The following is a 15,192-nucleotide window of genomic DNA, read 5'->3' as shown; positions in this document are numbered from 1 at the left end:
TTTTACTACAGAAAGAATGACACAGAAGCACCTTTAGAAGATTAAAAGAATCAAGCTTCAAGAAGAAAACTAACTATAAAGGGAACTGAGCTCCTTTTTTCTCCAATGTGTTTTACGGTTCTTGATAATGCACTGGAGTCAAGTATTCAGGTTGGTCACTAAAAGGACCAAACCAGTACTTCTGAAAATGAGACTTGTTCCTCTTGGGTTGATCACCCAGAATGGATGTGGCAGCATTCCTGCCTTTCCATTTCCCTTTTTCAGACAGCAACAAGACAATTCTTCTTTCCATTTGCACCCATTGATCATAAGAGCAGATTGACACCTATCAACAAACATACCAGAAAGGTACATATATGCAGACATCTCAGTAGTCATGTAACTAAAAAAGCAATGACAAATTCAAACCATGAAGATCAGAAAGTGACACAACACAATACCTCTCAGGTTTACTTTTTCAGTAGAGCAATTAAGGATATCACAGTCTATGTAGCTTAATATCCAAATTAAGGATGCTTGCTTGGCAGAGGATCAGAGAGATGCCACAGAACATTGCACAGACAACACCACTCTAACCAAAGACTATTAGAGTCTTGGAGGAGACTGAGCTCAAGGCAATCTAACACTCAGAGCAGTGGTCTGTGCTACAACACGAGTATGTGTCCCTAAGGAACAGTGATGTACCCATGCATTTATCTGTTAGTCTCTGAGTAGTCATCACCACAGATAGGTAGCAGCAAAATATATTGGCAAAAGACAGATGCCAACATAACTATTATGGAGACATAATACACTTTATGAAACAAAGGCTGTTTAAGACAGTAGCTTCAGAATCAATGATCTCCATTAGTTTTCTGATTAATTGACAGGGTCTACATTCACAGCACAGACAGAACTCTGAGCCTTTTTCCAGAGGTGGGCAATCTCCATGAAAGACTCAAGTTATTTTAAGACAGGACTGTTCTGACTGAAAAACTCATTGTTGTCCCAGCCTCATGACAGTTTGCTTTGCATTGCTAGCAGTTCTAGATCCTGATCAGGATAGAGAATGTATGTTGGGACTATCCCTGATCACTAAAAAGTTCTTTTGCAGCCAGGATGACTTGGATACGTTCCAGTCAAATCAATTACTTTTGTCACCCTAATTCCCTCTGTAGCCTTAAACGAACTTGTACTTTTCTTAACTTCCTGTACTACATTGTTGGGTTGTCCTACTACTACAAACTGTGTTTCTCATGTACACAAAATTATTATTTTGCTCATCCTCAGTGTCAGCGGTCTTACTGGAGCACATTCAGATTTAATACACCCATGCTTGTAAGGCTCTTTCAAATCCCTCAATGAATTAATAATAATGCTTGGTACTTACATGAGTCCTTTCATTCAAAATGCTTTATAATTTGACAAATGCTACTAAGCAAGATGACACAGGTCATATAAAAAACTTAGTGACCAAGCCCAATTCATTAAACTCTTCTCCCAAACATCAGCCCAGACAGTCTGTATGGGAGAAACAGGACTAGTTGAATAGCCATGCTTGCATGACACAAAAGAGCCTTTTTCCAAATGTTCATTGCTTATTGAAGTAAGATAGAAGCAGGTTAAATGTTACCCAGATGGCCCTTCTAAAAGCTGCAAAAGATCCCCCAATCAACCATTCACAGAGGTTTTCCCTCTCCTGATGGCTCAGAAGAGGCTACATAAAATTGAGTGAAAAAAATTCCTGCATGTCTCAGCTTCCTTTTCCTCCTGTTGTTCTGTTCCAGTGCTCACTCCTAACCAGGCCAACTTGCTGCCAAGACAACGATCTACTATGCTGCTCACCAACAGAGGAGTATCCCTTTTCAGTGTGTGTGTACGAGACAGTCAGAGTGAAAACAACTGCCAGTTTCCAAGGGGAATAGATCCCTGTTAATGTCCACAACAAGGTAGGACCCAGGGGCCTTGTGCCCTATGGGGGTCCAGCAGGATGGCAGGGCTCTGTCAGGGAGACCACGGCCTGGGGTCTTTCTGCCGTACTGACCAACAGCCAGGCTCTGCCCAGCTTGGGCAGCTCTGTTCGACAGCTGAGACCAGGCTATCAACGTGGAAGTTCACACCATGTGAACTAGGGCACTGGCAGTTAAACCACTGGGTTTTAAATTCCTCATGTTCTGAACTGCGATCTAGATTATTCAATCTAAGCAGATTTTAAAAATCTCAAGTACTTAAAACTGTTGGAGCACATTGTACTACCAATGCCAGGCGTGAGTGGTTGGGGTTTTTTGTGAGTTAAAATAGTAAAACTTGTCTTTAAGTAATAAAATTAGTTATAAAGAATAATTTAAAATGTGGGGGATCAGGTTTCCAAGCCTTTCAATCAGTAACTTCCAAACCCTTGAGACAACCTGGCTGGTGAGCAAGTATCAGACCACTGTTAACATTGTTCTTCACTTTCACCATCTAAATCACTTTTTTAAAAAATAATTTTCCTGTTGCTACAAACCATATTGGGAGGATCTCAGGACAATGTTCACCACAGGTTGGCAACACAGATTCAAACTGTGCCCACTACATACTTTTCCAAAATCATCCCCCCACACTACCTCAAAAAACCTTTTTTGAAATGCAGTACTCTCAAATAAGTCTGAATCTCTTGAATCTCTCAGATAGAACAGTGAGAAAAAAAGATTAAAAATCACAGTTGCTATAAAAATCTGTGATAAAAATCCCTGAAGCTGGCATCACTATCATAAACCATGTACCTCCTTCAGTTTTGCATCACTGGCCACCTGAGCGGGAGAAGGATGCAGCACAGATACAAGCCCCTGTTGCTGTGACTGCTGGGGAGCCCTGTGGTGACTGAGAAGGGAAGGAGGATCTCTGAGCAAGTTGTTACAGACCACTTGGGAACCTGAGGCAGAGGACACTTCCCAACAACAGTGTTCAGCATGAGCACTGTGTGCGGAGCAACTGCTCTGGTGCCTCGAGTCCACCTGCAGCAGGAGGGCTTGCTGGAGCTGCCCCACAGTGCCCGAGGCTCTCCCCTTCCCACATGACATTCAGAGAATTGCAAGCCTGCTAGCTCTTTGAACCTTCAAGTAAGCCTACAACAGTTCTGTACAGGTAGTTATAGAATAACCTGATCACTGAACCAAGCTACTCCTTAATTTTAACAAGGGGAACATCGCTTTGACTGAGAGGCTGGATTAATGGCAGTCAGATCCCTTCCTTGAGGAGCCCCCTGAAGGGTGCTCTGCCATGGAGCCCCTCCCTAAAGAAATAGTCAAAAGATATCTAGCAAGTCTGTTCTCCAGAAAGAAAGTCTTCTATGTAGGTTTGTTTTGTGTGTGGGTAGTCAGAAAGCTTCTCAAAACAGATATTAAGAAAGCACAAGGACACAGATTCCATAACACACCAAATGAATACTGATTCTCTTTACCAGACCTGGGCCACATCTATGAATTATTTTTTTAATGTGCCTTTATCTAAATGGACTTCACAACTACTTTCAATGTTTTTCAAGGTAAGTAATCACCAAGGTCCACCTCAGAAGCTACCCTGAAGAGATGAAAAGGGTGATTAAAATTGCATAATTTATTAAAATATGGTGGGTAGAATGAATGTCTCATACATTATATGGCATTACTAAAAATGTAATTACAGTGAAAGCAAGGATGAAAATTACTCCACTCTGAAGTAGCTGACATTTTGATGTTTTTACATCCAAAATCAACAAACAAGAATATACACACAGAAGTTACGTAATACAAAATAGGGCAAAAGTGAGTTTAGAACTTATCTGTCATCAGGTACAGTAAACTGCAGCTAGTTGTACAGATTTTAATATCATTAGTAAACTGTGACTGAAAGAATCTGTTCTCACTTTCCAACAGTAAATATTTGAGCACTATCTGAGCAATCTTGGACTGGACTGTAATAATGTAAGCCACATTTGGAAAAAAAAGAAGGAACCCCACAGCAACCTACAAACTTGGATTTTATACAAATTTAGTGAAAAAGCCTTAATTCAAATTGAAAAACAACTCAATCTAAGGTAAAGAAAAAACACAAAATATTCACACCATAATGAAAACAAACAAAAGAGAAAACTCCAACAAAACCCTCAAATCTTGCCAGTCCTCTCCCCTAGGATGTAAACAAATTCACTGAGTACACTTGAAAGAGATTAGTAGGAGATGCCTCTAAAACCACAGATGCTAAGCAAGTTTCTAATATTCAGATCTCGAAATATCTGGCCCTGCTCCTCAGCATCCCCAGAATGTTTTGACTGGATATAAAACGTTATTCTAACACTATGGCAATACATGTACCCTTGTCTAGTTTTTTAACATTATAGCATAATTTGCACTCCTATAAGCTTTTCTGTTGCCAGCCAAGTCCCAATACTGATGTTCTAACCCACAGCATCCATCCTTGCTCTGCAGCTGCCTCAGTCACTTTAGATATCCATAATCTTGCTGATATACTGTTTTCCACTAGAGTCCAAATACTTGGTGATTTTGCAGTAAACAAGGCCAAATTCTTATTTTCACTAATGCCACCTTCACCACTCAGACAGGCACGTCTCTGCATCTTGAGTAATAAGCAGAGTGCAAAAACATACTGTAATCAAGAAAGAAATCGTTACTGCAAGTAACAGTTCTGTTGGATAGCTCAGCACTTACAGACTTTTTGCTTTCATGTCATAACTTATTGCAAAGTAGAAGTCATCACCACTGCCTCACCTTCTCAGCTAAGAGCTCTCGGATCTTGCTTGCCTGCAAGCGGAATTTGAAGAGCTGGGACTCCAACGCAAGGCATCGCTTTTGCCAGTCCATACAGCTGCCATTTTCCAGTGTGAGTTCTGCCATTGTGAAGTTAATCACCCATTTAGGATGTCATCTGAGGTGCTCCAAAAAACCTACAAAATAGAAAGGAAAAAAAAATATGTATTTTAGAAGGACAAACTTATCACCCCCTGTGTCTAGTCTTCCTTGGTCCATCTTACAGAACTGGTAACAAAGGTCATTTCTTCCCCAAGCAGAAGATGAAGTGGTACTATCCCGAGTTATCGATATTGCCCTCTGCCAGAGGTGACTCTTAATGGATAAACTTTTACCTGTAGAGTGAGTAAATAATTTACTAATGCATCATACTGTATATTCCAGAAACAGCCTTACCGCTACCCTTACAGTCTTGCTCAGCTTCTACAGTGCTGGACACATGAGTGGCTTCTTTGTACCAGTATGGTACTTTTGTTCTGTTCCCTACACTTCTCTTGCAGTTGTCTGAGAACAAACACCATGTCTGTGGTACTCCTGTTGGCTCTGAAACCACACTGACTTTCAGGTAGAATTCCTTCTGCTATAGCGGGTATTAGTCTGTTCAAGAGTATTCTTGCCAGGATTTTGCCAGCAATGGAGAGCAGAGTAATACTATGGTAATTTGAGCAATCTGATTTAATTCCTTTCTTCTTATACAAAGTGATAATGACTGCATCACGAAGGTCTGATGGTAGTTTGCCTAGTTCCCAACAGCGCACCACAAACTCGTGAAATTTGGCATGGAGTGCAAGGCCCCCATGTTTCCAGACTTCAGGTGGAATAATAAGGCATTTGTGAACAAAAAGGTTTTTAAGATCAACTCAGTGTGTAGTCCAGCGGCCAGCTGTATTATTCTACAATAATGAATGTTTACATAGCCAGAACAGCTATTAGCTCAACTTCATCAAAACAATTAAATCCTTGTTAAAGGAGCTTCTCACCTGCTCATAGACAAACTTGCAAGTCCCAGGCTGTGACGGACCAAGGAACAGACCAAGACTTGAGAGAGAGCAATGAAGTCACTCAGCCTCATTGTCTTTACATCTGCCTTTGCAGAGTGGAAAAGTTTAAGATGTCCCTCTAGTTGTACCCACTTGTCATTTGCTCCTAAGACTTGAGATTCAAGTTACCCTGAGAATATATAATAGTGTGAGTATACATAACACAGCAAGCCACTCTATTCAGCTATATCTCTGATGTTCCAAGTTAAGGAAGACACATTTTATACCCTTTAGCTACAAACACTACCTGCAAGTTATTTTATGGACAGGTTGCTTTGTTCAGTAATAGAAAGTTTCCCAGACAGTAAGTTGCCTACCTTTCCAATGACTTATGGAACACTATTCCAGGTCAGAAGGCAGGTTTAAGTAAAACAAGGCAAAGGCACACACGTGTCCAGCACTGCATCACTGAAAACATTCTGCAATAGGAAAGAAAACCACTATTCTACAAGCAGCACACTTACAGTTTTACAGAAACAAAGGCCATCCTTTTCCACAGCCCGTCCAGCACACTGATCTAATCTCTAGCCCTAGCTCCTTGCCATGCGTTTAACCAGGTTACCTTTGGTACACATCACAACACTGTATAGTTTCCCTCTAAGGTACTGCTATCAATAGTCTTTCCCAAGCCAAAAGAGGGCACTAAGTCATGGAAGGATGCTACATCACCATAAGTTTGTTTACAGCTAACTCTGTTTTGTACATAATAATTCAGCTCTCAAACAAAATTTTGTTCTCTTTCATACAAGTATAAAGAGATTTTAGTCTTTATTCATAAAGCTTAAGTTCAAAAAGGACATACAAATGAATGGGATGAACTCTAATGGCACAAAGCAAAATGAAACTGATGTACCACACAGCTTATGCCAGAGCAAAAGTAATTTTCCCATATAGTCCATACCTTTTGGTTGAACTAAAATATCCTATTCTGAATAGGAAGTCTAAGACTGGGATAGATATCCTGAATCATTACACCTCGTTCCTCATCACTATGGACAACTGCATCATATAATCCCTTTCATAAATGAACACTCTCTTCCCTAGAACTGTGCATGCAGTTTTGCTCCCACTGTTCCTGTTGTTCTAGAACCTCACCCCTCTAACGAGCTGCCTTCCAGTTACCAGCATAAATATAATCATAATCAGCCTGTTCATTCTTGTACATTAGTGCCCTTCAGCTTAGTTAGTTTTTTTCCCCTTCCTCATATTTACCCCTTGATGTGTTTGTAGATATCAAAAGCTTCCCCTTAGAGACCTGATTTTGCAAGGCTAGAGATAAGGGGCTCCTCTAGTCTCCTAAGAAAAGCTCACCACTCTTGCTCCACACCTGTTCCAGCTTCAGACCACATCATATAAAAGGGCCAGGTTTTATCTTTCTCCCTCCCCTTCACAGTCATGGGTGACCACAACTGCATCTGAAAGGCAGCATGCACCCATACCAAAGCCTTGTGTAAAGGCATTTAGCACTTTCCACCATATTATACTGGTGGTCAACATTCACAGACAAATTGACACAACTGGAGCAGAAGACTCTCAGCTGGCTTTTCCTTTGCAAATGCCAGACTTCAGAGTGCAGGAGGGTAATTACAATGGCACTAGAACAGATTAATAAAGCTCATGTCTGAGTCAGATCTCCAAAAGATCAATATTCTCTGTACTACTGGCCATTGTGGTATCACACAACAGGACAAGAGACAATGGGCAGAAACTGATGCACAGGAAGTTCCAGACAGACATGAGGAAAAACTTCTTTATTGTGTGGAGTCTCCCCCACTGGAGATATTGAAGAACCATCTGGATGCAATCCTGTGTAATGTGCTATAGAATGACCTTGCTTGAGCAGGGAGATCAGACCAGATGACCCACTGTGGTCCCTTCCAACCTTACCAACTCTGATTGCAAAATTCAACAGGCCCATGGTTACCCTGTGATTGATATATCATAGGGTATGATATCTTTTCCTCCTCTGCTGATTTAAAAGAGTGCTCTTCCGGGTTTTATGCCCACTTTATTACTACTTCTAACGCACAATTTTACTTTGAGTCATTAGATTAATCCCCTCTGTCAGTCAACTCTTCTAGTAAAATACCTACCATCTAATAGACCCTTCTTCACGACTGTGTTGTCACATTCTCTTTTCTCATTTGTCTATCTTACCATTCTTCTATTAATCCCCATCTCCTCCACTTAAGCTAATAACTTCCCCATGTGTCATCATACCAAATTATTTCTGAAGGCTAGAGACTAGAATTACAGCTTTTCCCCTCTAGCAAAAACCTTATGCTTTTTCAGAGAAAGATTTTGTATCACAATGTCTGATACTTACTCCTAAATTATAACTTTATTTACAAAATTTATTCTGAAATTTCTTTTACTGTTAAAATACATTGTTCCTTCTCCCTCATTCTCCTGAATGTAAGCAGTTTGTCTCACTCTCTGAATTACAGTATCAACTTTATTTTGATAGACTGACTTTAAATCCTTTCTATTGGATCTGCCATTTCACATGCCTTTTTTCATAATTCTTAACAGTCTTTATTCACTACATTCTTTGATTCCCCTGCCTTCCCAGATATTGGTCCTTTTCATATCAGATAAAGAATTTATATGGTTATCTAAACCATATTTATATATTTATGGTTATACATTCATATAAAATTGGTTCTTTTTTCCTCTAGACATATGAATAAGTTGGGAGTCAGATATTTTCAAATGCAGTACTCTTACTTTAGGAACTCGGAAAATAGGAAGCAGCCACTTTTTTCAAACAAGCTGAGATTTTCAAAACTTAATTCTTAAATGCATACAGCTGCTTCTTAAAGAGCAACTTGATTTTCAGTTCTAAGCATCAAACATATTAAACTGCCAGTGAAGATAATGGGAGCTACGAAGTCCTTAGAACTCACTGGGGGGGAAACGACTGAGCCAAGTGCTAAATGCAGTCAAAACTATAAGTCTCATGCATATATCTGTCTGTTTCGACCAACACCAGAGACAGTTCTGACACTAAATGTAATATACAAAATAAATATTTACTTGGAGTGCCCATATCCAGTTGTAATTCTGATGAAGCTAAAATTTATACCAAGATGTCACATGGTTGTTTTTTGGGTTTTTGAGGTTTTGCTGAGCTTTGGGGTTTTTTTTGTTTGTTTGTTTTTAGACCAGGATCAAGTGATTTCCCAGATGTAGGTTGATCCAGACTAGAATTCACAACACTTCAGAGACTTTGTGTATTTCCATCTGAAATGCCCTTTAAGAATAAAAACAATTAATCAACATGAAGACTTTCAGTTGCAGATATAAATGCAAGTAAAGTGTTTGCACTTTGTTCATTCAGTGCAAACAAAGAAGACAAGTGAAACATTATTTCCATATTTCAAATACAAATGTCTCCTCAGCTCAGCAATCAATTTATCCAGGCTGTCATAGGGGATTCAGTCAGCACAGGAGGACTGCAGTTCTGAGCACCTGCCAGTAATATGCACCAGACCCTGCCCGAACACCAGACCTGAATACTGGTCTAACTTTTAGCTACCATCTTACTATAAAAGAATCAGTAGAAATGTGATAAATGTAACACATGAAGGGAGAGAGGTTTCCTCCCGTGTCACTGCATCAGCACCAAAGGGGTCAGCAGTATGGGCAAAACTCAGGGGAGAAATCCCATACTATTAATCAATTCCCTGTCCACAGCCACCTCATTTTCCACTTCATAACCAGTTTCACCCCCCAGCTTTTTAGCCCTGAGGCCACTGGAATTGTTCAGCCACACAGTCATTTCCCGTTCAGGAATGCGGCCTGGGATGTGCAGAGTATGGAGGGGAAAAAAAAAATAACGCAAAAAGCCGTGAGAAGGGCAGGGCTTGTCGCGAGCCGGGGGGTGGAGAGCGGGGAATAATTTCCCCTCTACATTAGTGCAGGTGGCTTGGCTACTAAGTGTGCCAGGAGGCAGGAACAGGGGCTCCCGGTTGTGCTATTTTACCTGCGGAGGTCTTGCCCCGTACACCGAAGCTTACCGGAAAGGCAGAAGAAACCGCAGGACTCAGACACATTTACACTTGGGCTGCGTTTTCCCCCTCGTGTGGCCATTCCTCCCCCCATCTCTTCCACGCCTCTTCAGGGCCAAAGTCCCAGACCCGAAGGCAAACCTCGGTTAACAGAGATGACACAACATCACCTCCAGAACGCTCCCGCCAGTCCCCTTACCATCACCTTCGAAGAAAGACAAGAAGGGGAAGAAAGGCTGTGACAGCCAGCCCCGCACAGACCGGCCCTCCAGAGCACTCGGCCGCCCTCTCCCCGCCCGGGGCGCCCCCCGCCCGCGCTCACCTTGGCCGGTGCGGGGTCCGTGCCGGCGGGCAGGGCGCTGGCGGGCGCAGCCGGCGGCCTCCCGGGGCTCCCGGCCCGCGGGGCTGGCCCTGGACGCGGCGGCTGCGCGGAGCAGGGCGGCAGGCAGGTGCCCGGCACGACTCCTGTCCCATTCAGCACTTTGCCATTCCCTCCTTGGTTTCCCTCGAACGGGAGAGCCCGGCTCAAATATCAGAGCCGGCCCTCCCGAGGAGCGCAGGAACTGACATCACCCGCCCCGGGCTTTTAACCCCTTCTCGGGCTCGACGGCGAGGCAGGTGGGGCGGGCGGCGCCGGGTGCCGGGGCAGCCCGGCCCAGAGGAGAAGAGCGGCAGCCACGCTCTGCCGCGGGCGGGGACATCCTCCTCTCCGCTCACCCTGCACCCTCAGGGGCTGCCACCGAGTCTCCTGAGATCCCCCTTGCAGTTACCTTCCAGCCCTCGGAGCCCGTGTTCCCAAACAGACCGCCAGAGTTGTGGTGTTTTTTCGTGGAGCAGCCTGGCAGGCAGCTGGCATCCACACCAGCACGCTGCCCTCACCGTCCGCTGCAGCCGTGAGGGGCTGGTGGCTCGTTCCAGGCTCCAGCCGGAGCACCCTTCACTGCTTGTAGGCAGTCCCAGGGCATGAGGTTGGTGCCGGGATAGAGATTAAAATCTAAGTAGTGTAATGACGCCTCTCCTGACCAGAGGACACCATCCTGCCCCACATACTTGTGCTGTCTCCCATATGAAATGGCTCAAACAAACAGGTCCAGGGCTTCAGGCATTTCTAATGATAGCTGCCAGCACACAGAATATTTTATTCAGTCATCAGGCCACCACTATAGAGCTACTTCACATGCAGCAATCCCTTACATGAATATACAGTGACTTACCAGAGTTTATATTACGTGTGTTATACAAAGACCTGGTAATCTCGCTGCCTATTGAGGAAGGGCTGCACCAGAATGATGATGTCTTGAACGATTATGAGAGATCCACGAATGCTCTGAAACTGTACCTCGGCTCCTGTTGAGAGCTCAAGCAAATGAGCTCTCTCAAAACAAGGCAGGCTGAAATAAACAGGCTTCAACAATCTGTGGAGGAAGAGGCAGGAGAACTGAACAAAAGTATCTCCTAGTACAGTAAGCAACACTATTCACTAGTCCTGGTTAAACAAGATCTTAATTGTTCTGTTTATTAAACTTGCATTGTAAATTTTTTCCTCGTGTTGATAGTGTGCTTTCACTGATGTCTCAGCAGAGAAACAGTGGGTATCAAATCACTTACTGTGTACACAAATGAAAAGATTGATGTGAATAAATGGTTAAAATATAAAAATATAACTAAAACCATAAGGTCAAGATTTGGACACTGGAGTGAATAAAGGCAGACTCTGAAATCTACACCTCATTATCCAAATAAATAGTCAGATTTCCAAAGACTCTGAGGATTCTGCAGTTTCCTAAAGATGGTTTCGGTTTAGATTTCTCATCAATTTCCAGTTTCATGGGAATTTGGTTGAATGAAGTTGCCTGTTCCTTTCTAGCTAAAAGACAAAGCATACATTATGGAGCTGGTTCAGGCATAGAGCAGGATAGCACTACAAAGAGGTGGCTGGAGAGCCAAATGGAGACAGGCAAAGAACTGAAAAGAAATGGGCATCTGGTGAGGAGCTCTCTTATTTGGCCAGCTGAGCAAGGACAGGCAGGAATATAGCCAGAGATGAAGCTGGCTGTTGGGACAGTATCACCCAAAGAGATTTCTCTGCTAATTCCCAGTGGAAGGGACTCCAGTTGCCTACAATCTGTGTGTTGAGTGTGAGCCTGTATTAATCATTATTCCCAGTTATCATCAAAGAATTGTAATAAATAACCAGAAGCAGCACAAATTGTATCTCCCTTTAGGTATTTCAGAGGGCAAAAGCTAACTTCACCATTTACAGAATCCCCTCCTGAACTGAGGCTGACCAAAGACAAAGTGGGAAAAGCAGCTATTCCCTTCATGTTCCCCATCCTATTCCTGCTCCAGCCACAGCATGCAAACACAATACTTCTTAATCTGAATTTTATGAGGTATTTTTATTCTTCCTTTAAAGGCACTGGTCAAGTTCTCTCATTTGCACCAGCAAAGCCAACCAGATCGTATCACTTACTGAAATGTCAATCTGGCCTTGTGTTTTTCCCAGGCAATGAAGCTTGACTGCCAGGACATTCCTCAGCCACTGAACTTTATACAAAGTACCTCCCCAAGAATTGCCTGTACACACACCTTGCTTTAACCCCTGGAGGCCCAGAACCACATCGGCACTCACACAACCTGCTGCCGTGTGTTTAATGCAATTATTCTTCAAAGCCGTGACTCCTTATGTCTTCTCTTGCTTATGTTAAAGTATTTTTAAAAATTATTATTAAAAAAATAAAATTGTGGCTTCCATTAAACAATGCAAATAGAAAAGTAGTTTGGAGTTCAGATGGAGAAGGTTGTAAGAAGAGCAAGTAGTATCTCATTGTTCCCAAGTGATTTCCCTCGGCACTTATCTTTAATATGGCTGCTCAAGCACTGTATATCAGGTCTTTCCAATTTGCAGACAAATCATTCAGCAAAAAATAAAATCTACTATAAACAGCAAATATCTTACTAACAAAACAAGTTCAATGGCAGATCCAAGAGAACTAATACTGTTAGACACAACTCAAGCACAGGCTGCTTTGTTAAGAGGACCATATCCAAGATACCGAAATAGAAGGACAAAGAGATAAATGAGAACGAGATGTCAGAAGATGAGAGCAGAAGAAACTCTTTCTCTTAGTAAGCAAAATTGTCACAGTTCTGCAGGTGGGAGAGAGCATTGCGTTCCAGACACAGCACTGCTGAAAACTTACCAAAGGGGCAAGGACACCAGCCAGACCAAAAGTCCATGCGTCAGAGCTCCACAGAAGGCTCAATCCTATGTGGGAAAAAACTTGCACAAAAACAAGACAGGACCTTGAAACATGTGTTTGAGGTACTTATCTCTCTCCACAGGCAACTTAGGCTTCATACTAGTTCTCTGAATTCCACTGATGTTACAGGCTTCAAGATGTTGAAAATAGCCTTTGTGCCTAATTCCTTTACTCTCTTTCTCCTGGGCTTGCAGTGTGCTGACAGACAGAACACAGACTTGCAACCCCCGGCCTTGCTTCCCTTCTAATCAGAAATGACAAGCTCATGCAGCAGAAAAATAAGAGACTGGCAGCTGTGGATCACCTCACTGCAAACTAGTTGCTCGTGGGAGGACCCAGTGGGAGGGCCAGGAAACCATTGCCCTCAGGTACTTTGTCAGCTGGTTTTGATTGCATTATGGTCATCTTGTCACACTTCACATACAAAGACACTTATGTCTACTATTCAAGCCAGAATTTGAGCAAGAGCATATGTTTTATATATACAGTCTTGACTGGCACAGAGCAAAACAATGGAAAATTCCCATTTTCCTTAGGGAGTCATCCCAGGGGCAACTTCAGTGTTATTCTCAGTATTAATAGCTCTCTCCTTGCTTCATCTCTGGATTTCTCCAGTTTCGGCTTCCACATACCAGATTTCATTATGTCTTTTCCTGATAGAATAAGAAGCCATCAACTATCATTAAAGCAGCCTGTGATAAAGAACTTAACTTTCTCTTCTATAAAAATACAGAGATATAACATATCTCACAATAATTAATGTTTTCTAATGCTTGTATTCTCATTGGTTTATCTAGAACATAGATTAGACAACTGGTGCTTTAAAAGTCAGTTTGGGATTGTTATCAGCATGTTGGTGTGTACCTGTTCAACTCCTGTTTCAGAGTGGGGAAGAAAGAAGGATGGCATGTGGGAGTCTTCAAGCTGAGGAGAAGGAAAACAGTCCTTGCAAGTATATTTGTTTTGTGTGGTCTTTTTGTGCCTGGCATTGGCTGGTATGCAGCCCAAAAGGTTCCCACATACCACAGCACTCTTTGAATCTGTTTCTGAGTCTACAGCCTAGAGCAGTAACTGCTGTGCAACTGGTGCTGTACATGACGTATGTCACAGGTAAACTGTGTCACGTCCAGATGCTGCAACTATGCAGACAGAGATGGCTCAACAACACTCACAAAACTGAATGTTGTTGTCCTAAGGTTGAGGGGCCTGGCCGCTCATGCTGAGGTAAAGGAGGCATTGAAAGAGGGTGGTGGAGCTGTGACAAGGTGCTGGAAGGAATCGTGAAGAGCCCTGGAGCGTTCCACCTGTGGCTCTGGCAGCCCCCGGTGATGTGAGGGATGGCCACAGTTCTGCTGCAACAGAGAGAGTCCATATCCCTCAGCCCTTCCTTGAGAGGCAGCAACAGGTCTTTCCCTTTCCAGAGAGAGGGAAGCTCGGGCAAAGTAGGCAGCAGCCTATGGTAATTTTGCCTCCCCAGGTATCCTGTGAAATGTAAATAGGCAAATACCTATCTACAGAGCTGTCTCTGGAAGCACGGTGCAAAATGCTGCACCAGAGAAAGAGACCCAAACAACATGGGGGAGCAAGGAACTGATTATAGATTACTGGTTTGAATTCAAGCCAAGTAAAAGAAATATCCTCTGGTCAGCTACCCTCTGACATGCAGCAGCAGTGACCGCTGTATGGACAGACTGGTCATCTCAGCCCAGTTCTTAAACATCACCTGTCTGAGGCACATGTTTATAAGGAGTGTGTGCTGAGGAGGCAATAGTGGGTGCTGCAGGTCACCAGAGGAGCTCCATGGTATGGCATAGACCCGTATTACTGCTGTTGTTCATTACAGTTCTGCATTGACCCATCACTGCAAATAGCTTCTCAGCACAAAAACCTAGACATGAAGAGATCATGGGGAGTGAACTCGTGTGTCTGATCCTCACTAGAGTTTGTGAAAAGAGTTGCTGGATGGAAGAGGCTTGGGTGGGCCAGGAGAAGGCGTTGTCCTTGTCCATGGCAGAGCTAGGGGAAATACCATTTCAAAAATTGTTAAATCAATACTCTCAGTAAAGAGGAAAGCAGGTCCCAGCTTGCCCTCTGCTGGGGTGCTGATCCAAGA

The 15,192-nt window shown here is 43.0% G+C and overlaps 1 protein-coding gene across 1 annotated transcript in view; it reads right to left on the bottom strand.

The window, feature by feature from the left end:
- Window positions 1-10,041, bottom strand: part of PLEKHH1 (pleckstrin homology, MyTH4 and FERM domain containing H1) — a 56,232-nt gene extending 46,191 nt beyond the window's left edge. Inside the window, exons 1-3 of the mRNA XM_017829752.1 lie at window positions 9,826-10,041; window positions 6,124-6,225; window positions 4,728-4,903 (exon numbers count right to left, since the gene is read on the bottom strand). Of these exons, the coding sequence (XP_017685241.1) occupies window positions 4,728-4,853 (126 nt within the window). The 5' untranslated portion in view covers window positions 4,854-4,903; window positions 6,124-6,225; window positions 9,826-10,041. The remainder of the gene's footprint in view (window positions 1-4,727; window positions 4,904-6,123; window positions 6,226-9,825) is intronic.
- Between the last annotated feature and the right edge of the window lie 5,151 nt (window positions 10,042-15,192).

This window comes from Lepidothrix coronata, unplaced genomic scaffold (genome assembly GCF_001604755.1).
Source record: "Lepidothrix coronata isolate B3197 unplaced genomic scaffold, Lepidothrix_coronata-1.0 Scaffold168, whole genome shotgun sequence".
In the NCBI taxonomy this organism is placed as follows: domain Eukaryota; kingdom Metazoa; phylum Chordata; class Aves; order Passeriformes; family Pipridae; genus Lepidothrix; species Lepidothrix coronata.
This window is presented reverse-complemented; position numbering and strand designations above follow the sequence as displayed.